We start from the raw sequence: 25,125 nt of genomic DNA, 5'->3' as shown, positions 1-25,125 counted from the left end.
GACATCCACGCCGGGCTGCACACCCCACCCTCCTCACTCCTATCGCGACAGCCCCGCCGCCCGGGCCGAGCTCTCTCCCGTTGCCATAGCGCCCGGCCGCGTGGCGCCAGGCCCCGGCGGGGCTGCCCGGGCCGCGCCTGACACAACCGGGCCCGGCCCCCCCGGTTCCCCCCGTTCCCCCCCGGTTCCCCCCGGTCCCTCCGGCCCCTCCTCGCCCCGCGCTGCCCGCGGGACCCCCTCGGTACCGGGCTGGGCCCGTGCCGGTGGCGGCAGGCGGCGGGGGCAGCCCCGGGGCCTTCTGTGGGGCTGGCGGCGGCGCCAACGGCCTGGGCGGCGCGGCGGGGACAGACGGAGGGTACCGGGGGGAGCGGGACGGGGGCACCGGGGGGACAGCGGGGACCGGGAGGGGGGCACTGGGGGTATAGGGCTGGGGGTACCGGTGGGCAGCGGGGTACCGGGGGTACTGAGAGCATAGGGCCGGGGGTAGCGGGGTACCGGGACGGGGCACCGGGGTGTTGTAGGGCCGGGGGTACCGGGACAGGGCTGGGAGCACCGGGGGCACTGGGTGCTGGGGGTGCCGGGACAGGGCCGGGCAGGGCAGGGCTCCCGGGGGTCCAGGCCGTGGTCCCGGGGCTCCGTGTCCCCTCTCTGAGCCGGTCCCTTCGCCCCCAGCATGGACACCGACCTGTACGACGAGTTCGGGAACTACATCGGGCCGGAGCTGGACTCGGACGATGAGGACGACGAGCTGGGCAGGGAGGCCAAGGACCTGGACGAGGTGAGCGGGGACCTGGACGAGGGGGGGGGGTGCCGAGGCCTGGCCCTGCCCCTCGCTGCCCGTGCTGGTGCCGGGGGGGAGCCGCAGGCAGCAGGTGCTGAGTGCCCGGTGAGCCCGGCCCGCACCGCGCTGTGCTGCCCGCGGCTTGCTGCAGCCACGGGGCTGGCTCTGGATTTGCTCCTGAGGATCACGGTGGGGTTGGTTTTGGAAAGGTCCCATAAAAGGTGTCCTGCTGGTACCGTGATAAGGAGAAGGAAACGCTGCTTCGGCGTGATTCGCTGCCAGAACTGGGAGCTTTGGTAGTTCGAGTCACGTTTGGCTTTTTTTTGTGTGTGTGTGTGTTCAAAGGATCCGTGTGCTTTATGTAAGGTCTTTATCTGACCCCAGTATGTGCCAATGCTGCTGCACTGTTGCGAGTAGCTCAGCTCCCTGGTGGCAAACACTGTAAAGCTCCACAGATGTAGCAGTGAGGGATGTGGGCAGTATTGAGGACAGCAGGGGCTGTGCTGTGCTGTGTGACACCAGGGAAGGCGATGAAGGACAGCGGTGCCCCTTCTTGTGTTAGAAGCCTAAAAGCGGGGTTTGTGTGTGCGGGGGTTGTGTTACGTGTGCCCGTGTGGCTCTGTCGTGTCTGTGAGTGAAGGGCAGAGCTGCTGCCTGTGCCGTCTGTTTGAAGCGGGGCCGTCAGGAGCAGGCACACGGTGGGGGGATGTGTGCTGCTTCCCGAGGGCATTTCTGCAGATTTCTCCAAAGCTGGTTGTGACGTGCTGGGGCCACCACATCTGGTGATTTCCTGGCTGCCTGTGGGTTTATGGCTCTTTGGATATATGATGCCAAGCGCTTTCTGGGGGCAGTTAAGGTTTATAGAGTGCTTCGGTGCCAGCAGCAGCTAAATGTGAACATTGCTTGCAGCTTGAGGATGATGACGACGATGATGATATGGGGGACCACGATGAAGACCACCCTGGGATGGAGGTGGTGCTGCACGAGGATAAGAAATACTATCCCACTGCCGAGGAGGTCTATGGGCCTGAAGTAGAGACGATAGTGCAAGAGGAAGACACGCAGCCTCTCACTGGTAAGTGGTGACAAAGCAGTGAGGTGGGTATGGGGTGAGGAGAACTTGTCATGGATCCTTGGAAAAGGGAAAATAACATTCCCTCTGATTCTCCACATCAGTTTTAATGTTCCTTCTGAATTTCCTGTCTGCCCCAGGTCAAACTCTTCTGTTTGTCTAGCGATGCCCACATTTTAGCACTCTGGATTATTGCAAAAGCTAAGCAAACTGTCTTTTGAAAAACAGATATTGACAGATGCTGCAAAGATATTTAAAGAGAAATGAAAATGTGTTTAAGACATCTTGTTTGATCCTCACATAAAAAAAATAAAAGAATCTGTCAGCTTTAAAAATGTGTTTCTATCTGCAAATATCCCTCTTCAGCATGACTGTTTCTGAGAGTGCTGGGTTCAGGTCACTGATAACAGCACTGCATTGTTCTTTCTCTTGTTTTCAGAGCCTATTATTAAACCTGTGAAAACCAAAAAGTTCTCCTTGATGGAACAGACGTTACCGGTCACTGTCTATGAGATGGAGTAAGTAACATGTAGAGTTTTAAGCATGTACTTTGGATAAAGCCATCTGTGCTGCGATTTCCTCGCTTTTTGTTGTTTACAGGCAAAGGTAGGGAGTCGAAAGGCTGTGTACTGTATGGAGGAGGAAGCTTACAAGGGGCAGTGGGTTTGTTTCTTACTAACACCAGCAATGTAATGGAGTGCAGCTGTTTACCAGAATTTGAACCGAAAAGAAGAGGAAGAAAGTCCAAGGCTAAACATTTTACAGTTAATTTGCCTCCCCAGCAGGCAGCATAGTGCAGTTATCTGACGCTAGAATGTAAATCTTTTCTCATCTCAGCAGCTGATAGAAAGCTTGGCGGTTGGAAACCTTTGTGTTTAGATTTGCTGAACACAAGTTTTCCTGACTGGCTCAAGAAGTATTTATTCAGTCAGCATGGGGCACGCCTCGTCCTCCTACAGCCAAAAGGGACGTTTTGATTTCATCCCAGTGCATGCAGGCCTACGGCTGTCTCAAATTCATTCCTGTCTCTCCTGGAGGAGTTTCCAGGGAGAATTTGTCTGCTGCTGGTTGCACAAAAGCCACTGCCAAGCTGTGTGTGGGTCAGTGCAGGCTGCTCAGCCACGCTGCACTGCTGTGCTTGATGGTGTCTGCTGGTTGTACCCCACAAAGCAGCCCCTGGTACACCAGGAGAAAATCTTTGGGGTGGGAGGGGAGAGAAAAAAATCCAAACAAATTTAAAAGCTGAGATTTTGGTAAAGAATAAAAACACTTGTTTACCTTGTCTATGAAAATACACGATCTTATTATTGATGCCTAGGCACTGCGTTCTGCTGATGGGTGGAGGGGTTCTGTATCCTCACGTTTGTGGTGTTTCTGTGTGCTGTTTTCTGTTTGAGGATGGGCAGACTGAATTGCGTGAGTGTTTTGCTAGGCTGGTGTTTCAACCCATGCACTGCTTCATGGGTACGCAGAGCCGTTTCCAGTTCTCAATAGGTGTCTTCAAGTGTTGATACCAAATCCAGATGCAGGCTTAGTAGCAGTTCCCGGTATGCTGAGCAGACCCCAACATGTGCGGTCCTTTATACCTCCAAGGATCCTGTTATCTTTTGGCAGCAAAATTTCCCTGGAGTTCATATGCAGATGGCCAGGACCTTTCTGAAACGGGCTGTCCCCTTTGTTATCGGTATGGCTGTGTTCAGTGACCAGGGAGATTTTCAGAATAGCCAGATGTAAAGCAAACAGTGTGCTTGGTCTTATTTTTCTAAGCAGCCGATTTTGCACTTGGTCGATGGCCTGTACTCTTCATTATCTGCTGCTTTTCTGAGTCCTGTGTCCTCTGCGTGTTCCTTCAGTAATGAATTCTTCTTCTTCCGTTCGTTGATATAAATGGTGACGATGGGGCCAAGAGGAAGTCCCTGTGGGACTTAACCAGAAACCTGCGAGCTTGGTATTGATTTCACATTTAGCCTTGTTTTAAGACCAATAAGCAAGCTTTTAATCTGTATTGTTATTGATTTTTGTATTTTTTTAGCTCTTAATCAAAATCTTGTATGCTAAGAAGTCTGCCGCATCAGAGAAAATTAAAGGAGTTTTAAAAAGGAGATTATTTGACAGGACTTAATATCTACAAACCCATAATAATTGATACTTGTTTTATAGCTTCCCGTTATTTTTTAGAGTAGCTGCTAATGTAGGATCTCAATTATATTTTGGGCAGGATGTATGCAGAAGTGACCAGTCCATCATTCCCTAGCTCAGTTGCTGATTCTAAAAACATTTAAATTCCATTACTGTTTCCTTGAGTCCCTGGGGTTGTCACTGTTCTAAGACCTGAAAATCAGAATTAATCGTCTGTGGAACCCTGTGGCCATCTTTTAAAAATGTGTGGGGTGCTTGTTATCCACCCCTGTGATTTAGTTGACTACCTGCCACTATTTGAGCGGAAGTATTTCATCATCCGCGTACATGGATGTGACTTTTGCTCTAATACTGACTAGAAGAGAAGGAAGATATTCAGTAATATTTCATCACTGGCAGTTTTACCAGCTCTGTCTCCTCCCACCCACTGCCATCTGTCTAGCATTCCAACTCTCTTGTCCTCCCCATCTGGAAAGTGGGATTCTTCCTCCGCAGGGCATTGGCAGAATGAAAGTTTGGAGAAGATTTGGAGGGACCTCGGATAGAAAGCATAGCTGAAATGGCACCTACTTTTCTTAGACGCAGCAGAAGCCTCCAACAGTCTTTTGTGTTTCATTTCCCCAGTTTCCTGGCAGATCTGATGGACAACTCGGAGCTAATTCGAAATGTGACTCTGTGTGGGCACCTTCACCATGGCAAGGTAGTGTGAATATCCAAAGTTTGTTGGGTGGTACTAACGATCTCTCTTGCTTGCTTTTGCTGTTGCTCTTTTGACCCCCTGATTTCTGTGGCAGCATTCTCATTCTCTGGCTGATCCTGTTGCTCTGCAGTTATTTGTGGCTTTTATTTCAGCCATGTGGAAATAGTTCTGTACTCGCCTTTCTCTGTACCGCATAGGAGTGATGGGCTCATTTGTATTCGTCTGTTTGAACATGGTCACCTCTTTTTTCTTACAATCTGATATTTTTCAGACTTGTTTTGTTGACTGCCTGATAGAACAGACGCACCCAGAAATCCGGAAGCGCTACGACCAGGATGTAAGTGAGCTTTCAGCATGTTCCTGCCTTTGGATCATATGTGGGGAAAATGTGGTTTTGTGATCAGAACACAGGGCTGGAAAACCAGAGTACAGTCCTAATTCTGGCTCTATTTTTGCCATGCTAACCATGTATAGAGAGTTATCACATCCTGTTTCAAACGTAGTTTTTGATAGAAAAATGTGGTATTCTGACTTTTGTTTTGTATTTGCAGCTTTGCTACACCGATATATTGTTCACAGAGCAAGAGGTAAGTGAGCCTTGCAGAACAGGCAGTGATTTTTTGCAGTTGTCTTATGCTTTACTCACAGTTAATTGCTGTAGACAGTTTCTTCCTCTTTCTTTTATCATCTTTATGTGCCTTCTACATTTAGATTATTTTCTTTATCAGTGCCTTACTTTGCCTTAGTAAGGTCCCTGGTCCAACTTTCTTCCAATTCCTGCAACCCTCATCTCCGTGTGTGATTTTATTTATCTACCTGTGTAAAGCTGAAGATCTGTACTGGAGTTATCCCAAAATACCTGGTCGTAGGCAACTACAACCATTTTCTTTGAGGGAGAGAGGTGGAAGAGGTTTGCAGCAGTGGTGGATAAGGAGAAAAACTGACGTCAAAATACACATTTCTCCTAGGTTTCTTTTGATGGGAAATCTTAGCTGGGTGCTCTGATTCCATGTGGTGTGGCATGGATAGGAATTTTATTTAGTCCTGCTCGCTAGATATTGTCATGGCCAGAACAATCCTTTGAAGCATTGCTTTCTCTTCACCTTACTGCTGTGCTCTATACTCTGTATGATTAAATCTTGTGCTTTGAGGTATAACTTGATAGCAGAAGAAGGGTGAAAGCACAGAAAAATATGGATCTTCTGTCTCTGGCATTGCATATTATAACTCCTTAGCTGGAGTCTGCACAGCCTGTGTGGCCCAGGAGTGGTAGCTCACCAGTCTGAGCTGGTGTGGGTGGGGGGGCTGGGCTGGGCAGTGCAGTGATCTGAGGTTGCTGCTCCCTCCCTGTAGGAAGAGATTGTGCTGGGTGGATGTTTACTTCTTTCAGTCCTTTTGATTAATTTATCCTTGTTCATCTTTTACATGGTGATTTTTCTTTTTCTTTTAATTGATAATCCTGCTTTCCTGTCTTTCAGAGGGGAGTAGGGATCAAGAGCACACCAGTGACTATTGTTCTGCCAGACACCAAAGGAAAGTCTTTTCTCTTCAACATCATCGACACTCCAGGTTATTGTATAATCCTGAAAATCCTGGTTTGGGATGCACTTAGCTGAAGGCAGCTTGATGTGTGAGGCAGATACATGACCATGTGACTCAAGGTTTCTCTCATTAATGAAACTCCTTGGTCCTCTGGGCAGTGCCATGGGTAGGAGCAGAACAGCAAAAACACACACAGCTCAGTGGTTAATGAGAGCCTTCAAAGAACTGTTATGTTGGATTGTGGTGGGTCTGTGTAGCATTGGCTCTCAGAAAAACAAGGTGAGAATCTATACCCTGAAACTTCACTGATCCACCTGGAAATGGCACTTAAGTGCAATGAAACTCTGGGAAGTTTTTTAAGATGGAACCCTGTGCTTTGTTTTGTTTCTGTAGATGATTTCAGTCCAGTCCTGGGACCCAAGTCTTTCACTAAGTTCTTTTTTCAGAAATCACTTCCAGCCGTAATGACTGTACTGCTGGCTCGTAGCTAGGCTTGTGTTTCTGATTAGTGGGCACAGTGAAGGTTAATGGGGCTGAAAATGTTTGACTCTAGTATATGGGAAGCACGTGTAGAATTACATTTTCTAGGTACCGGTGTGCACAGTGTGGACAGTGGCTTTCTCAAATGCTGTTGCCCACTGTTCCTTCAAGGAGTTCTCTCAGTCCTCTGACAGGTTCCTGTGGGGGGATGTAATCACAGATCAATGTGCTGCAGGAAGCTGAGGCAAAATTTTAGGAGGGTCCTGGGACACATCTGTTGAATTACAGCTAAAGCTAAGAGAAGTTAAAACACAGGAAGATGGGAGAGAAGAGCCTCTGTTCTCTGGTGGAGAGCAATCTCCCTCCTTTTCCTGAGGTACTTGCACAGGGTTGTGAGAAACACAATAACAAATGTGAGGAAAAGAACTTGTTCAACTAGTTGTTGTGGTTAGTCTCAAAAAATGACATTAAAACTGAAGCAAATCCCTATGCAGAGCTCTGCAGCCACTCCTGAGTCACTGTCCAAGGAGGAAGCACTCTTTGTTCTGCCTCACTGGATACTGGTGACCAGAGCAAGCCACAGAGCTGAGGGGTGGCTTTCCAGCCTCTCTGATGCTGGGATCAGGGTTGAGCTTACTCTTATTCTCACCTCTGTTTGTTTCTTTTTTTTTTCTGAAGGTCATGTGAATTTTTCCGATGAGGTGACAGCAGGCCTTCGTATCTCAGATGGTGTTGTGCTTTTCATTGATGCAGCTGAGGGGGTGAGTGTCAAGTTCTGCCAGAGGTTCATTTCAGACTCTTACAGTGGAGTCCTGGATCTTGCTTTATCATGAAGGCCCAGAATGGGTTCTGCTTTCGGTACTGAAGGGTTTCTGAAGGACAGTTTGAGAAGGAAATGTTTTTCAGCCAAATCAGGGAGTCAAGCCTCCAGCTTCTGTTGCCAAGTTGGGCATGACACGTGTGACCTGTAGGCTGATTCCCTAAGTTGTTTGCATCTCTATCTCCATAATATCTAAAAGTGAACAGGTTATTTATATCAGAGATGTCCAAGGGGCAGGATTCAAAGAATTTGGTTGGGTTAGCACCTACTTCTAAATCTCAGGAAGATCAGCTCATCGCTGATGGCTGAGCTTAGGCTTTTCTACAGGCTGCAACCCTGCCTGTAAGGGTCACTGCCTGTCATGCCCTAGATAGCATTTTGTGGAGGGCTTTTGCTAGGGTGTTTGTGCTCATTGTTCCCCTCAGGTGATGCTGAACACAGAGAGGCTGATCAAGCACGCGGTGCAGGAAAGACTAGCAGTGACTGTGTGCATCAACAAAATAGACCGCCTGATCCTGGAGCTGAAATTGCCCCCTACAGATGCCTATTACAAACTCCGGCATATTGTAGATGAAGTTAACGGTCTGATAAGGTATGTGCTTGGGATGGTGTGTTACTAGCGCTTGCTGTCCCTGTTTCACTGCAGATGCTTTTCTTTGGGAGCCCTGTGTGTGTGAAAAGTCTCACGAGCTTGTCTCGTAATATGTTAAATCATAGAAAATGGGACAAGAAGAAGCAGTGGAAGTTCATCTCAGATTAGGCAGGATTGGCTCTTGTTGTATGGCTTCTGATAGGCTTCATAGGATCAGCACTTTTTTCCCTATTACAAAGTATGGAAAGTGGATGTAGGGCAAGAGGGGGGAAACTTCTGTGTTCCCAAATGTCTCAAATACCCTAAGAAGTCCAGGCAGTATCCCAAACAGTAGGCTGAAATGTCTCAAAGCTCCTAAAAGTTATTTACAAAAATAAAGCGAATTTGATGTCCCAACCCCTAAACAGAGGCTATAATATTGCTGTGGTCAAATCTCCTTGCAAGACCCTCCTCAGAGAAGGGAGGGTCATCTTCTCTAACCTTGACAATTGCAAGACTTCGTTTCTGTGGGTTCTTTTGCCACTCAGGTGACTTTCTTAACAGTATTCAGTTTGTGTTGGCACTGTAGCTTGGATAACCCCAAAGTGAATTTGCACATGAGCTCACTTGCATGCTTCTGTTGAGTCGCTACTGGCACGATGCAGCTCGTAGCAGGATAATTCATCCTGTTTAACATGCCTGTGAACTCATTAAAATTGTTTTGGTTCAATTCTGTCCTTGTTATTTGCCTTGTATTATCTTTTCCCTTGGTTGACTGACTTTGCTGGCTTTTTAGGGGAAGAAAAACTCTACCTGATAAACAATACAGAGCACTTGTGCTGATAATTTTTTAGTTCTAGGTCTTTAAATATTTCTTTGTATGCAAATGTTTTGAAGTTCATAGTCATAATATGATACTGATCCTGAAATTCCAACAGGTGAGCATGTTGCAGCTGGTTTTAAGCCACTGTTTGGCAACGTAAAATCCTTACCTATCACATACTGCTATTTGATGTGGGAAATAGACTTAAGTGTCTTTCTTAGTTCATAACACTGATGTTTTTTTTCTTGTCTCTAAAAACTGTCTCCTCTCAGCATGTATTCCACCGATGAGAACCTTGTTCTGTCTCCCCTTCTGGGGAACGTGTGTTTCTCCAGTTCACAGTACAGCATCTGCTTCACACTGGGATCTTTTGCAAAGATTTATGCAGACACATATGGTGAGGATTATCCAGAAACCTTGTATGCTTTAACATCTCATTTCCTAGCCTTTTTTTTGTTGAGGTTTTCTGCTTCAGCTTTCACCGCATGTAGATATGTATAGCCAATATATGCACTCTTGAACTTCAGAAATGGAAAAGTACTGCAGATCTGAGCCCCAGATAACATTATTGCAGTCTTTCCAAAAATATAATTCTAACTTATTTTTACGCGAATGGTTTCTCCTGACAAATATTTCTGGAGTCAGAAGTCAGTGTTTTATATGTACTCTTAAGCAGAAAAAGCAACTCCTGCTTTGGCAGTTGAAGGCAAATGTATGCTTTGCACTCTGCCTGCTTATCAGAAGAGCTCAGAAATGAAGCAGTTAAGCTCTGCCTGCCTTTCCCCTGAAGTCTCCAGAGTCTGAGACTCAGCTGCAGCCAGGCGCAAGCTTGGCCCACAAGGTTTTGCACTCTTGCCCTTTGGTCTTTTTTAAGAAACTGCCTTTTTTCAGCCTTTGATTTAATTTTCTGTTCCCCAGGTGCCCACTCAAGGCAATCTGCCACTTGTAAAGTGGGCCTTTTGCTTGCATTTGCCAGCTATAGAGCCAAGATTTTGAAGTCTCACATTGGGAATTTAGGGTGATCTGTAGGAGCAGTGAGCAGGGGACAAGGATGTTGTAGAGCTGCTGGCCTGGCTCTTGCAGAGAAGTTGGCCCAAGGGAGGAAGAAGTTGTAGAGGTCAGAGACTGATGCGCCAGGGCTATCATGCGTCTTCATGAGTTTGGAGAAATAAATGAGCTCCCTGGGCATCACAGAATTAACTCAGTGCCTGCTAGGATGATACCCCTTCTTTTGGGGACTAATAAAGCATGCAGGCACAGTCGGTAGGAGATGTCATCCATGTGGGGAAGACATGAGCTGAATGGTACCTGAAGTCAGTAACGTTTGATTGTGGCCACCAGGGATTTTATGTACAGCCACCACACTTCAAATAACATGAGTTATAGTAGTTTAACTGTCAAAACCGCAGCCACCATGAAATTTCTTATGCTTGCACATCTGCCCACAGCAAAAGCTTGTTTGGAAACTGCTGTAAATTATCACTGCTGTCTTATTATTTGTAAATCCACCATGACAGCCAAGCACTTCGCTATTCCTTCCGCGCTTGGGTATTTGGCTATGCACTTAACGCATCAGCTGAAAGAGAGAAAAGAACCTGGAGATGTTCAGCAAGGCAGAAAATGCTTGTGATAAGCCTGTGGGGCGGATGGGGTGTGAGCCATCCCAGCACCTTGGCACTACATAGTCAGGTTGCACTGTTAACGTTTGGAAAATGAAGCAGATGTAACTGGGTTCCTGCAGCGCAGAGTCTGTCAGGCCAGCTCTTCTCAGCTCTAACCTTGTGTATAATCAAGACAACTGAAATGCTCCTGGGAAGCAAATGAGTGAGCCCACGGTGTACCTGGGCTGCTGGTATGGTCCTTGTTAGACTGTTTTCTGCCCATTTATCTGTCTAATCTCCCCAGATCAGTGTTCAGTCACTTATTCAGAGTTGGTACCAAGTGTTTGTTCACCAGCATTGCATTGAATCCTCAGGGTTGTTGTAAAAGGCAAAAACCAAAGATTTGCAAAATGAGAGAAATACAGTGTTATTTAAAAGTCTCTTGTCATTTGCTTTTTCCTTTAGGAGATATCAATTACCAAGAGTTCGCGAAGCGACTTTGGGGTGACATCTACTTCAATCCAAAGACGTAAGGAAGCTGTTTAAATGTCTATTACCTTATTGCTGTTTTATTTTTTTTTTTGTCTCCTTCCTCTGTAAAATGTGTTTTAGGTGACCACCTGAGGTCCCCCACAGCTTGAGTTGTCCTATGGTCCTGTGATGGAGTAGTAGGTGGGAAGGGTTGTCAGGCCTCCTGCTTGGTGTGAATCCGTGTGGTAATCATGAGTGGGAGCAGAAAGCCTCTTCTGGTCTTCCTTGGGAGCAGGCACAACTCCTGTATCCATGACTGCTTCCTGGGGAGATTGGGAGGGAGAAGATAACCTGAGAGGAACAGGGGCTGTGTGTGCATGTCGGCAGTAGGTGCCTGCAGAGTGCTCTTCATTGCCCTCCTTTTGTCTCCCAACAGACGGAAGTTCACTAAAAAGGCCCCAACTAGTAGCTCCCAGCGCAGTTTTGTGGAGTTCATTCTTGAGCCCCTGTACAAGATCTTGGCTCAGGTATGTGGTGATTTGTTCTTCCTGCAGTTCCAGACACAAGTGTTCAAGGACTGAGCACTAGGTGGTGGTGTGTCTGGTGCCTGTGGGACTCTGGTCCCGTTAATGCAGTGTGATCTTGTGTTCCTGGCTTTGAGCATACAGAAATGATGGGCATACCCTTGCAGTTGTTTCTTGCAAATATAACCTTGTGTTTGTACAGTGAGTAGAACAGCTTATGTTCTTTGTAATGTGCTCTGGTATCAGCCAAGTGATAATACGAGCCGGCCAGGCAGTTCTCACGTGAGCTCTAAAGCAGAGCAGCTCAAGAGCACTGAGGGTGATGGGCTGGTGTGTGAGGGTACCCCTGGGAGTTTGTGACTTGGACACCTGCAGCGAAGCTAACAGCGCTGCTCGTTGTCTTGCAGGTGGTGGGGGATGTGGACACGACCCTGCCTAGGACTCTGGATGAACTCGGCATCCACCTGACCAAAGAGGAATTGAAACTGAACATTCGGCCGCTCCTGCGGCTTGTCTGCAAGAAGTTCTTTGGGGAATTCACAGGTAAATGCTGTTTGTCGTCTCCTCTGCAATGTTCCCAATAGCTTAGTCTCACGTGGGCTGAGTTTAAGGGCTGTAATGCAGCCATGGAGTGTCCACCTGCACAGATCCCTTCTCAGCTTTGCTTTTTCAAGTATAACCATTTGCCCAAAGGGCAGTGGGCAAATCCCAACCACTATTCACTGTTTCACAAGAGGAGGGAGGAGAACTTCAGAAAAGCACACCACAGTCATCCCAGGGGTCTCTGTCCAAGGCAAAGAGATGTAAGGCTTCCAGGGGAAGGGAATTAAGTTGAAAGTGGCAAGTTGAAAGAAGTATTTCTAAGCTCCATCCCCTGATTGGATTTGTATCTATAAGTTCTACCAAAAGCCTTGCATTTGCCCAAAGGGCAGTGGGCAAATCCCCTTTGCCATGGGTGCAGTGCATTAGGAAAGGATTTGCCTTGTTTATTGGAGTACATTTCTTTCCTCTACCCTGCTTAATCGTGTTCTCATGAAGTATTACTTTTCCAGGCTTTGTGGACATGTGCGTGCAGCATATTCCCTCCCCAAAGGTGGGAGCCAAGACGAAAATCGAGCATACCTACACTGGTGGCGTTGACTCTGATCTAGGGGAAGCCATGAGTGAATGCGACCCTGACGTAAGGAAACTTCTGTTTTGCTCTGAGTGTCCAAAAGTGTGGCAAACACGCACTCCTTTCACTGACTTAACAGAGCAGCTGCCTCCTAGACAGCCATCTGCACAGATTTGACTTCCAGCGTTTTGAAACCTCTCATCCGATAGTGAAACAAATTTCTTCACTCTGAGAAACTTTAGCTGCCTGCCAGGGCAGCCCTTGAGAGAGAGAATTGTTTGACAGTGTTCAGAGAAGATCAGAGGCTAGGTCAGGACTTCAGAGCACGTGGGAACTGCAGGGTGATTTCATGTCCTTCTGCTGTCTTTTTGTCCCTTTTCCATTAAGTTTGATTCACTCTCAAACTCTGAGAAAACTGATGTGAATTATACTTATAAAATAAGCCTACCTTAGTTAGTCAGCCTCTTTCCTGCCAAAGCCTTGCAAGAAAATTCCTCTTCAAACCTAGCTTGCATTGAGCTTATGTTTGGAGTGGTCAAGAACCATCAAAGGCCAGCCCAGCAGCTTAGTGAGGAACTTGTGACTTTTTCTCTAGAATCTGGAGAGAAAATTAATCTCTTATTTTAATGAGCTGTGGATTAACCCCCCAAAAATGATACAATGGTGGCTCTTGCCAGGTCTTCAGTTGTGGGGTGCCCTTGTGGGACTTAAAGCTGTGATCTGTGGGGGCTCAGGTGCTCTGCCCAGCAGATAGATGGCACTGGTTTGCAGGCCAGCAGCTGACATTTTTCTTCTGTAATCCACCCAACTCATGGCCTTGTCCCAACCACTATTCACTGTTTCACAAGAGGAGGGAGGAGAACTTCAGAAAAGCACACCACAGTCATCCCAGGGGTCTCTGTCCAAGGCAAAGAGATGTAAGGCTTCCAGGGGAAGGGAATTAAGTTGAAAGTGGCAAGTTGAAAGAAGTATTTCTAAGCTCCATCCCCTGATTGGATTTGTATCTATAAGTTCTACCATGCATGTGTCAATTTCCTGACTGTATTTTGAAAGGGTCTTCTTTCTCTTCCCTGGGAAGGGTCCGCTGATGTGTCACACAACAAAAATGTACAGCACAGATGATGGTGTTCAGTTCCACGCCTTCGGCAGAGTGCTCAGTGGTACCATCCATGCTGGCCAGCCTGTGAAGGTCCTAGGAGAAAACTATACCCTGGAAGATGAGGAGGATTCACAGATCTGCACTGTTGGACGCCTCTGGATCTCGGTGGCAAGGTATGGAAAACTCTTGGCAATGTTTGTTTTTGAGAGAAGTCACCTGGAGTCATTGCTGCAAGGGGCCCGAGGCTGACAGCAGTGAGCACTGCCGTGATGGAAGGGTAGATTTAGGTTAGATGTGAGGAAGAAATTCTTCACTATGAGGGTGGTAAGGCCCTAGAACAGGTTGCCCAGGGACTGTGGATGCTCCTTCCCTGGAGCTGTTCAAAGACAGGTTGGATGGACCTTGAGCAGCCTCATCTAGTGGAAGGTCCTTGCCTTGTAGATGAACAAGATGACCTTTAAAGGTCCCTTCCAACTCAGACCATTCTATGCTGCTATCATGCTCCCCTGCCTTTTAGGTATCACATTGAGGTAAACCGGGTTCCTGCTGGCAACTGGGTGCTGATAGAAGGAGTGGACCAGCCCATAGTGAAGACTGCAACCGTCACGGAGCCTCGAGGCAATGAGGAGGTACTGTGTGTGGCTGCTGTTTCTTGGCTTTACAGGGAGTCAGGGGGCTGGAGTGCATCTTAAAAGCTCCAGTAGTGACGTTAAATAAATTTGGCCTGCCAAAGGCCAGGGCATGAGAGCATCTCATGAAAGGAGAATAACTCAAATGCTGTGTCAAACTCCATGGCCATCTAATGATGTAGAGGTTCAGCTCTTTGTCCTTATCTGGTTTCAGGCTCAGATCTTTCGTCCTTTGAAATTCAACACCACGTCTGTCATCAAAATAGCTGTAGAGCCAGTCAACCCCTCTGAGCTCCCCAAAATGTTAGATGGTCTTCGCAAAGTCAACAAGAGTTACCCCTCGCTTACAACTAAGGTATTTTGGGTGTATGTGTGCTGTCTGTTTTTAGCTTATGTTACGGGATGCCTTGTAGGCTGATCTTAAAAATTATTTTTACTGTGGGTTGGTTTTGTTTGCTCTGAATTTTTCATGTGGTTGGAGTCTATCTCGTAAATCATGTGGAAATAGCAGAAAACTGTAAATCTGGCAGAAAAGTTCACACCTCGCTGTGCCCAGGAGGCAGCTTTCTGCAGAGCACATTAGCACTTTCTGCTAGAAAAGGCTGGAGATCAGTTTGCCACAAGTGTGGCCATGGCCTGGCAGTTATGATGATTACTGGTAGTGCTGTTGCTGGGACTGGGGTGCATTTGGGTTTTGCTCCTTCCACGCAATGTTAAGCCACTCTGTCTACTTGCATTGCTTGGGATCGTGCCTGTGGGAACTTTTCTTGGGTGCTCTGATCCCAGCTGAATTATTTACAGCTGATAAATCCTCAGGCTTATATAGGACTGGAAAGCAAGCGCCTGTGAGCAATAATGCTGTAAGTTGAATCCTTTTCATATTTTTCAGGTGGAAGAGTCAGGGGAACATGTGATCCTGGGGACAGGGGAGCTCTATCTGGATTGTGTGATGCATGATCTACGGAAGATGTATTCGGAGATTGATATCAAGGTGAGGAAATGAGACAGGTGCCTTCCCAGCTAGGGAGGGATTTTGTTCCCCAAACTCGGAAGGACAGGAAGATAAACCTTGCAAAATGTACAAGGTGATTGTCTTCCTCTGATTCTTCCCCAATGTGAGTTGAAGGGTTTTGGTGAGGTTTATTGCAGTAAGTTTCCTTGTGGCTTGCAAGCTGTAGAGAGGCTTCTCTGGTTGGTACTCAGGAGCTTGTTCCTACCTTGGCTCTGCCATGTGTAGGCAGCCAGTCCTGTGGAACCCACTTGTACAGGAGGCGGTGAGGTTTGGCATATTCACAGTCCTGTGATAAGAGGACCAGGATGGGGGTAGGGGTCCCTTTGTTGCCAGGAGTTGAGACTCTGTCATCAGTGCCAAGATCTGTTGTGCTGCAGTCAGGGTCCCTTTCTCCACTCGTCAGCTCTCCGATTTTTGTCAGCTCTCTTTAAAATAAAAAGGGTTCTTAGGGTGCAGAAATAACTTACACTGGTATGACACAGGCTGTGACTGAGAGCCTGAAAATTGGTGTGCGGAGGGGTGTGTGACTGTGTTCCAGCCCTTTCCTGCACCTCAGCCACTGCCTAGCTAACATCAAATAAATAAATAGAGTGTTTTTTTTCTACCTGGAATTAGATGAAAATATTTATTGTTTGGAAGGAATTGCTAACACTTCCTGTACAAGCCTCAACATTTCATATGAAATGCTGATTAAAGTACTGCCAGATTTATTTTTTTTCTTGGAGGTGTTCAAAGGTTTTGAACAGCCCTTTAAAAACAGAAAACATACTGGAAAACTGAGTAAAACAAACACCTCCACAAACCTGTTGCTGTTATTCCAGGTCGCTGATCCAGTTGTGACGTTCTGCGAGACAGTGGTGGAAACGTCCTCCCTGAAGTGCTTTGCTGAGACACCCAATAAGAAGTAAGAGCCCTTGGCACCCCTGGTGAGCTGGTCACTGGGGACAGGCAGATGGAGGGGTTTGTTGGAGATTGGGCTTCACCCCCCTCCGAGGGGTCTGTTCTCAGCTCCTGTTGGCCAGACAAGTGGCACGTGCTTGAGCTGGCAGCCTGCTGAACCTCTCAGTAACACCCTGAGTCCCAGGGATGTTTCTGTGCTTTTTTTTTCATAATAATTTCCTCATAACGGAGGGAATAAAATAATCCTCCTTTCCTTTAACTGAACTTCACACCCTCTCAGCAGTTTTGTGTTGTTTCCAAGACTAAGGGGTGTATTGGGATCCTAGAGCAGGTGCCAAAGAGTCCAGTGCTGCCTTCAGCAACGCCCCAAACTTCACAAGCAAAAGTTTTGTCTTCTTATCTGTTCTTAATCTTGAAATGAATCTGTTCCTTCATGGTGGTGCATTGGAGCCTTACAGTTTGGTCTTGTCTTCTTCCTGCGGCAGTGTGTTATGAGAAGTACATGTTAGAGGGAGGTCTGGTGGGAAACATAGGGCTGAATGACCAAATGAGTTTTCATGGCAATGATGATGTCATGCTGAAGATAGTTTTCCTTTGTTCCACTGTGTTTTCTGGTTCTTCTTGCCCTCCTTTGTTTTGATGTAGACTCTCCATGGTTGGCAACCTTGTTTTTGGGAACAGAAAGGTTCTAGTCTTAGGATAGTCTTTGAAGTGCTGTACATGTGGAATGACTTGTTCTGGGAGCAAGAGCACCCATTTGAGTGGGGTTCTCCAAGGCAACATCCCTTGTGTCTGATACTTGTCTGACACAGCTTATTCTGGCTGCTAGAGGCGTATTGCTTGCGCTATTGGCCTGCTTGGGCTTGGCTGTGCTTCCTTCCACAGCCTTTACAAGCGCTGGACATCTGGCGGGGGGATGGAGCAGTCCTGTCCTTTAGCAATCTGCTGCTGGAGAGGAGCAGGCTTCAGAGAGCAGTTGTTGAGAGTGTGAGCTGTCTTTACAAGCGAGACAGTAACACTGAAAGACACGGATGGCTTCCTCTCCCTGGCTGCGTTCAAGGCATTGTGCAGTCCCCTAGGTCCTGCCAGTTACTGCCATTTCCATCATTCCGTGGACTAATTGCAACTGTCTCTCTTCTCAGGAACAAGATCACGATGATTGCTGAGCCTCTGGAGAAGGGACTTGCGGAGGACATTGAAAACGAAGTGGTCCAGATAACGTGGAACAGGTATGACCAATTTGGGGAGAGCAAGAATCCTTCTAGAAGGGGATAATTGGGGAGATGGGGAATGCTGGGATCTACAGTATCAGACAGCCCCTCAGCAGGGGTCCTGTGTCCAATATTGTTACTGCTAGTCCACAAGCATCCCTGCCCCAGCAAACATTTTGCATTCAGGTTAAAAAAAAAAAAAAAAAAGACCATTTTATGCGCGAAGAGAACAGGTTTATAAATATGTTGTGAGTGCAATGCAGAGACCTGTTTCCTGAACTGCCTTCTGTTCTTTTATCAGAAAGAAACTGGGTGAATTCTTCCAGACCAAATATGACTGGGATTTGCTGGCTGCCCGTTCCATCTGGGCCTTTGGGCCAGATGCTACTGGCCCAAACATCCTCGTAGATGATACGCTACCCTCAGAGGTGAGAAACACAGGCACCGGGGTTGTATTTCAGTGAAACATTTGTCCTTTGGTGTCCAGAGGTGACAGTTTCTTCTAGGAACTGCAGCAAGGTCCTAAGGCTGTTGGAGTACTTGATGGTTTGCCATATCATCTCAGATCTGTTGGACTTCTACCGTAGTCATACCATAGGCTACTAAACTTCCGTTTTACTTTTCAAGCTCTGCTATTTGGGCCAACATCCTCAAAACTGGCAACTAAACAGCCTGTCTTTTGGGATTACCAAAACATGGACTCTTAATTTATAACTATAGATGCCAAACTCTGAAAGTGGTGATGTTCCTGAACTGTGAGAGAGAGTATAGGGGAATATGGCTGCTTCTCTAACAACTGACTTTTAAACACTGGGGTCTGTCTGTTACTGCCTCACGATGCACATTTGGTCTCTTAAGCAGTCATTCCGTCTGTCTGTCTGTCTGTAGGTGGACAAGGCACTGCTGGGCTCTGTGAAGGACAGCATCGTGCAGGGATTTCAGTGGGGGACCAGGGAAGGGCCTCTCTGTGATGAATGTAAGTAGAACCTGGGTAGAAGTGGAGCTAACAAGATCAATAAATTCTGCCATCTGTAAGCACTCAAGTGATTTTGCAGTCCCTCAGTGGCCGTTCCATTCACACGCCACAGCTGGGGACAGCTCTGGGAACGAGTGAGGGAGATAACAGAACCTCCCCCTTTCTCCCTGCTGTAGCTTCCACCTGGGCACTGACACTTGGTGCCTATTTGCAAACCAGGGGCTGCTAGCAGGCAACTTGACTCTGCCCCCATACAGTTCTGGTGCAGACAGCTGAGCACCCTGCAAGATTAGCTGCTGAACTGCTTCTCTTGCAGTGTGCAGGGTTAGGACGTGGTCATGCTTTCCCTGCTGAAATTAAACTTGGGAGAACTTTCTCTGGTGGCTCTAGCTCTATACTGGGAGCTGTGGGGTTTGTGTCTCTGGGGATGCATGGCTGGTGCTGGTATGGCAAAGAACATCCCCCCTCGAGTCACTTGCTGTCATTTTTTCCCTTCCTCAGTGATCCGTAATGTGAAGTTTAAGATTCTGGATGCAGTGATTGCTCAGGAGCCCTTGCACAGAGGCGGAGGACAGATCATCCCAACGGCACGGAGAGTGGTGTATTCTGCTTTCCTGATGGTGAGGACTATGCTGTGTGTGACAAAGACCGAGCTTCGTGCTGTGCTTGCTCCCATGGGGTCTGGCAGGGTGGAGGCTCCAAGGACTGCAGGGTGCACACGTGCTGCAGTATGTGCCCCAAGGATATCGGTTTAAACTGACTCATCCATCCATTAATGCTTCCTGTGCCCTTTCAGGCTGGCAGGCAGGTTTTACAACTGTTCATGTTGAAGTCTGGTTGGAAACCTGGTTGCATCTGCTCTGCCTCCCATTTCCCTAGTGTTAGACATGTAGGGGAGGGTGGCCGTGGGGGAGAGGGAAGCACACCAGTCACGAACAGAAAGAGAACAGTTCCATTCAGTGTCTGTTTGGGGTTTGTTTGGGCACCCCTGGGACAGGAGGAACCCTTTCATCCCCAGTCAGGCGCTGTGTTTGACCAGAGTGTGCCAGCCTCTGACTCACATGAGCCACATCATGTTGGTGCTGCTGTAGGCTCAGGCGTGGTGCCCTTTTCTCCCCACAGGCCACCCCTCGCCTGATGGAGCCCTACTACTTCGTGGAGGTGCAGGCCCCTGCTGACTGTGTTTCTGCGGTGTACACGGTGCTGGCCCGGCGGAGGTGAGCTGTTCTGACCAGTTACCATCGAAAAAACTGCTTGTCTGTGATCTGGGTTGCTGGAGACATTTACAGTCCTGGCACATGCTAGTTTTAAAGTGAGAGGAGAGGGTGAAATCTATACAAAGCAATAGCTGAACGTTTTTCCTTGGCTGATCCCAGCCCCATACTGTGGGATGGGGATGGCCAGGATCACAAATAGCAGGGGACATACAGGAAGACTGATCTTTTGACTTTTGGGCAGAGGCCACGTGACACAGGATGCTCCGATCCCAGGTTCCCCTCTCTACACCATCAAAGCCTTCATCCCAGCCATTGATTCCTTTGGGTTCGAGACAGACCTGAGGACCCACACGCAGGGACAAGCATTCTCGCTGTCGGTCTTCCACCACTGGCAGGTGAGTCCATGCGCTGGTGAGATGGGGAAGAGCAGCGTGGTAGGACCAGGCACCAGGTTGTGCAAGGTGCTCTCAGCAGAGCTTAGTGCCACAGCGTACACTGGGTAGGTGAACTTCTCTGGAGATTATTCTCAGACGATCTCAAATGCAGGCATTAGGGAGCTGGTAGAGACTTTGTACACCAGCTGTTAAGTGTCTGCCAGAAGCCAGCATCTTTGTTCCAGGTTACATCTATTTGCCCTAGCTGGGCAGTGCAGAATGCTGCTGCGTGCTGAGCATAAAGGTCTGTTAGTGCCTGGGGACAGGGCATCCTCAGCCAGCAGGAGGGAGCTCTTTGGGTGCACGCAGCTCTCTGCAGCTGGAGGAGCAGGGCTTGAACTTGTCTGTCTGCCCTAAGACAGATTGCCACAGTTCAGTTTCACCTTTCAGAGAAGGCTTTCTAACCCTACAGAAGACAAGGTTTGGGACAGAATACTGTGGTGTGGCCTCTTCCCTATCTGGGGCAAACCGAGTTTTGTGGGAGCTACCACACTGAGCCTGTGAGACACACAGCTACGTGTGGTGCATCCAGGTGGGAGCAGCAGCGTTCTGAGCCCCAAGGCTAGTTTGAATGTCGGGATGTAAAAGCCAGAGGCTTAGCTCTGATGAGGTAAATGTGCCTGGTTTCTTGAGGGGGGAGCACTGATGGGGACCCATGTGGGTTATTCTGGTTAGCAGGTTTTTAGAGGTCTTAGAGTACGACGGCAGGCGGAGAAGGTGGGATGTGTTCTTGGCTTGGATTAGCAACACCATATTAGTGGCTCCTCGCAGGAACGATCGCAGGTGGTGATGTGACAGTTTTCTGTGCCAGGAGAACAGATGCCATGTTGGGGCTTTGTAACACCAAAGCTGGAGGTGTCTGTGGGACCCAGGGGTGTTTCGTCTTGTAGTTCAGGCTCTCCTGGAGATAAAACCAGCCTCCAGCATTGCTCTCATGCCCTGGTCCTGTTTCAGATTGTGCCTGGTGACCCCTTGGACAAGAGCATCGTCATCCGACCCCTGGAGCCACAGCCAGCCCCACATCTGGCCAGAGAGTTCATGATTAAGACCAGGCGCAGGAAGGTATGGCTGGGCGTGATCCCTGGAGCATCCCTCTGTCCGTCTGTAGCAGCAGCTGAGCTGTTGCAGTGTTGGACATGCCACATCCCCTCTGTGTTCCCAGAAAGGACCGATGTCCTTTGTGCCTTGGGACTTCCCTCACTCCACGCCCTGTGCTGCCTGTTGGTGCCTGTGATGGCCCCATGAGCGCACTGACCTGACACCAGCCCCAGCCAAAGCGGGGTTGCACAGCATCCACTGAGCCCTGTTCCCTCCCCAGTGTTCTGTGTTGGCCTGATTTAGCCTATTAGTCCCACAGAAAAAGGAGCAGCTCTTTTCTCTGTGCTGGTTTAGTGAGTGGGACTGCAGAGGGAGCAGAGAGAATCAAGTTCCAGCCGGGGCAGGCAGTGAGCTGCTGTGTGTATATGCTCAGCAACAGGAACCGCCTGTTGGCAGCTTCCTGAGAGGGGAGATGTGTTTGTTAGGTGTTATCTGCTGAGTAGCACCTGGTGCCTTGCAAATCCTCCTGTCGAGCCTGAAAAATGCTTACTGTGGGACGCCAGGGCCTTTTGATGGGATCTCTGCCAAGATGGTTGCACGGGTGCAGGCATCCAGAGGAATAACCCAGGTTTGTGGTTGCTCTGCAGGGCTTGAGCGAGGATGTGAGCATCAGCAAGTTCTTCGATGACCCCATGTTGCTGGAGCTGGCCAAGCAAGATGTTGTTCTCAACTACCCCATGTGAACGTGCTGCATCAGCTGCTGCCTTGTGAGGGCTGACATGAGTCCTGGCCAGCATCTGCCTGTCCTTCCCTATCCCCACTTGCCCAGCCCTGGCTCCTGGATGCTTGAGGCAAGCGGGCAGCTGCCCCTCAGGTTGCTCTTTCACAACTGTAGAAGTTTTCTAGGGCATTTGTGGACTGTGTGCTTAGGGCCTGTCCCATACAGGGATCAGCCCAAGGCACTGATGCTTTTTGTATTATTAGAGTTCAGCCATTGGGGCCTCCAGCAAGATTTTCCCTTTGGATTTGCTCTCTCCAGGCACACACGTTATCCTTGTGCTGCAACAGAGCAGTTGGAATATAGTGTTAACCTCAGCAGGGGCTGAGTGTAAGCATGCGTCAAGTATTTGTGCTGGGGTCAGCTTCTGGCTGTGCTTCTGATAACGCTGCCCCCCTCCAGGTTGCTGTCAGGATGTTTTTTTTTGTTTTTGTTTTCCTCTGAGCAAATCCTGTCTTTGGGCAGCTGAGGAAGGTAGAGGTATAGGGAGGAGGGGGTGTTTCTACCAGCCTCTCCAGGAGAAGCAGCAAGTGTGGATTTTACCTTTTTTGTACATGTTTTTTCGACCCTTATAAACATTTAATACAAACTTTAAACCGGAGCTCAGTCTGATCCCTTCCACAGGAGGGAGAGCTGGGAGAAGCTCTTCCTTCCCTGGTGCTTACAGCACCCCGTGCCCCAGTTCCCCACAGCTCGGTGCTGATTTCTCTGCCCTTGGCACTGTCCCCTCCTCCCCCCTGCAGGCCTGTGTGTCCCCCACCCAGATCTCACGTCCTGCCTCCTGTAGCTAATTAGCCCAGGACAATCCTGTCCCACCCCAAGCTTTTCTTTATTTCTCTCTGTTTTGGGCTGCTGCTGTATTTTCGGGGGATGTCAGCAGTTGTCCATGTTGCTTTTGGTGCTCCCTGCTCAGACCCTTGTCCACTCCTGAGTGTGTGCTGGGCAGCTGGGCCTAGTTTACATCTCCCTGTGTCATTTACAGCCTATCTGCCTCCTGGCCCTGCTCTCATGGAGCAGATGCCTGGTATCAGCCCTCTGGGGCCATCCTCGTGTGCCGCTTGTGCGTCGTGTGAGCACAGGCTGGGGCTGGGACCATCGGGTGCTCAGCCCTGCACTGGGGACTGGAACTCAGCAGGGCTCACAGCTCACCCCAGATGTGTTCAGCATCTCAGTGCTGTTAACTCCTGTAGGGCCAAGGGAAGTCATTTATCCGTGGGCAATCCTCTTGTATGCAAGAAAAAAACAACAGGAAACACCAGGAAAAAAACACCACCAACAACAACAAAAACATTTCTGGGTACTAGTGATGTTTTGGGTGTTGACAAAGCTACATCTCATGTCCTGCCACCATCCCTCTACCACCAGCCCCACCTTGTTGCTCTCAGAGCACAATTTGGTGCTAGCATGGTCCTGGGAGAACCTGCGATCTGGGTCTGGATTTGTCCACAATACCCAGCCCTCTTTCCTCCTTCCACAGTGTTCATAACCCTTCTTAGGGAGCTGTGCTGAATTTGGCTGCAGCAGCCAGTGTGGTGGCAGCATGCACCTTGTGGTCCAGGCCAGCAACCCTGCCACAGAGCATCGGCATCCCTGGGAGGCATCAGGACAGGTCGTAGGAGCACACAGCACCCGAGGAGCAGAAGGTAAAGCCAAGGCAGCTCCTAAACCCTCTCCCAGCTACTGGTGGAAATGGGAAGGCACTGGACTGACGTAGGCCCAGGGAAAGAGGAAGCAGCCCTGTCAAAGAGCATCCAGGCATCCCGCGGTGTGCTGGCTCTCTGCGGAAGCTGAACAGGGCAGGGGGTAATGGAGGGCTGGGCCTGGGAGCCACCAGGTTTGGAAAACACCGGGAAGGGTTTCCTGCAGCTGCTGGGGGCCAGGGGCATCGCCCACACACTTGGCAGGCTGCCGTGTTGGGGCTCAGCCGTCCCACCCAGGCAGTGCCAGGAGCTGCCCCATCACCTCCCATATAGGGCCTGGCCCCATGGCCTTGCTGCAGTGCAGCCTTGGCAGAGAGGTCCCATGGAGGATGAAGGCTCCTGCCTGGTGCTCCTACCACCTCCTGCAGTGCCTGGTGGCCTTGTGCCTACCATGAGGGCAGCATGGGGAGCAACCCAGTGCCCAGCTGGGCCCTGGGGGCCAGGCTCACCATCTCCTGGAGCTGCTCAAGCCCTGAATTGATCAAGCCAGGGGCCCAGGCTGCAGCAGGCTCGGTGCCTGTGGGGCTGGCGGCATGCTCGGCACAGCACCGCACGTCCCAAGGCTTGGGGGCTGCAGCCTCAGCTCTGGAGCCAAGTGCTCGGCCGCTCTTTCACAGCACAGGGAGGGCTTTGTCCTAGGAAGGGGACATCTGTCAGCCCTCTGGGGTGGCTCCATTCCCAGCTCCAGCCTCTCCAGAGCTGGGTGTAAAGGCCAGCAGTCCTGCTGCCACAGTGGGCACACCTGTGCACCGATGGCCATCAGCATGCATCACCCCTTGCCTGCCAGAGAGCAGAGCCTTGGGGCTGCTCTGCCAACCGCTCTGGTCACTGTGGGCACGTCCCTGAGCCGGGCATGTCCCCCAGGCTGTTTACCCGCAGGCCGGGATGCAGGATGCAGCCCAGCAGCGTGGGAAGGAGCCAGTTCTCAGGCAGGCTGATCCCAACGGGGAGTGCAGCTGGAAAACACTGACCTGCAGCGGGTCCGGGGCTATCATGCGAGCTCTTGGAGCCATGGCTGAGCACGCAGCCTTGTGCACAGGCTGGGAATTTTCCACGGAAATGGTTGTTCCCTGGGAATGGGGACTGTGCGCAGCTGGGCCTGACCCTGCTCCCTGCAGAGCGGCTGGAATTACCCCCCAGAGGCCCGGCCACAGGGGCAGCCGAGCTGTAGCAGTGGTGCAGCGGGTAAACTGAGGCACAGCCACGATGGTGGGGACTGTGGCTCCGTCCTGGGCACGAGTTCATCGGGGCTCAGCAATGGGGCTGTCAGCCAGGAGAGCGATCACAGCCCAGCCCCTGCATCATCCCCGTTTGTCCCCATCCCGCCTGACTCCCAAGGGGCCTTGGAGCATTGAGCAACAGGGCCCCACTGGGGTGACCCAGCCCTGCCCCCAGTGTCCCTGTCCCCATCCTGCTCCTGGTGTCCCCATCCCTGCCCTGTTCCCAGTGTCCCTCTCCCCATCCCCAAAGCATCTGACACTGTCCTGCGTGAC

The 25,125-nt window shown here is 49.6% G+C and overlaps 1 protein-coding gene across 1 annotated transcript; it reads left to right on the top strand.

Moving 5' to 3' along the window:
- The first annotated feature begins 312 nt into the window (after positions 1 to 312).
- On the top strand, positions 313 to 22,527 carry EFTUD2 (elongation factor Tu GTP binding domain containing 2). Its single transcript, XM_084300895.1, has 28 exons — positions 313 to 355; positions 673 to 778; positions 1,691 to 1,856; positions 2,293 to 2,371; positions 4,617 to 4,692; positions 4,964 to 5,029; positions 5,244 to 5,279; positions 6,171 to 6,261; positions 7,393 to 7,475; positions 7,960 to 8,126; positions 9,201 to 9,325; positions 10,995 to 11,058; positions 11,437 to 11,527; positions 11,932 to 12,067; positions 12,577 to 12,704; positions 13,717 to 13,910; positions 14,255 to 14,366; positions 14,581 to 14,721; positions 15,256 to 15,357; positions 16,200 to 16,282; positions 17,421 to 17,507; positions 17,791 to 17,917; positions 18,378 to 18,465; positions 18,967 to 19,085; positions 19,588 to 19,682; positions 19,924 to 20,077; positions 21,071 to 21,178; positions 21,802 to 22,527. Exons 2-28 carry the CDS (start codon positions 674 to 676, stop codon positions 21,895 to 21,897), a joined length of 2,919 nt encoding a protein of 972 aa, XP_084157021.1. The 5' UTR covers positions 313 to 355; position 673; the 3' UTR covers positions 21,898 to 22,527.
- Positions 22,528 to 25,125: the final 2,598 nt, after the last annotated feature.

This window comes from Netta rufina (genome assembly GCF_964035555.1).
Source record: "Netta rufina genome assembly, chromosome: 24".
Lineage (NCBI taxonomy): Eukaryota > Metazoa > Chordata > Aves > Anseriformes > Anatidae > Netta > Netta rufina.
Note: the sequence above shows the minus strand (reverse complement) of the source record. Positions and strands in the feature narration are given on the sequence as shown.

Excerpts from the sequence above, each read along its gene's own strand:
- EFTUD2 (XM_084300895.1), top strand. The coding sequence starts at position 674 with ATGGACACCGACCTGTACGACGAGTTCGGGAACTACATCGGGCCGGAG. Across the intron at positions 12,705-13,716 it reads TGAGTGAATGCGACCCTGAC|GGTCCGCTGATGTGTCACAC; the intron begins GTAAGGAAACTT and ends TTCCCTGGGAAG. Across the intron at positions 18,466-18,966 it reads AGGGCCTCTCTGTGATGAAT|TGATCCGTAATGTGAAGTTT; the intron begins GTAAGTAGAACC and ends TCCCTTCCTCAG.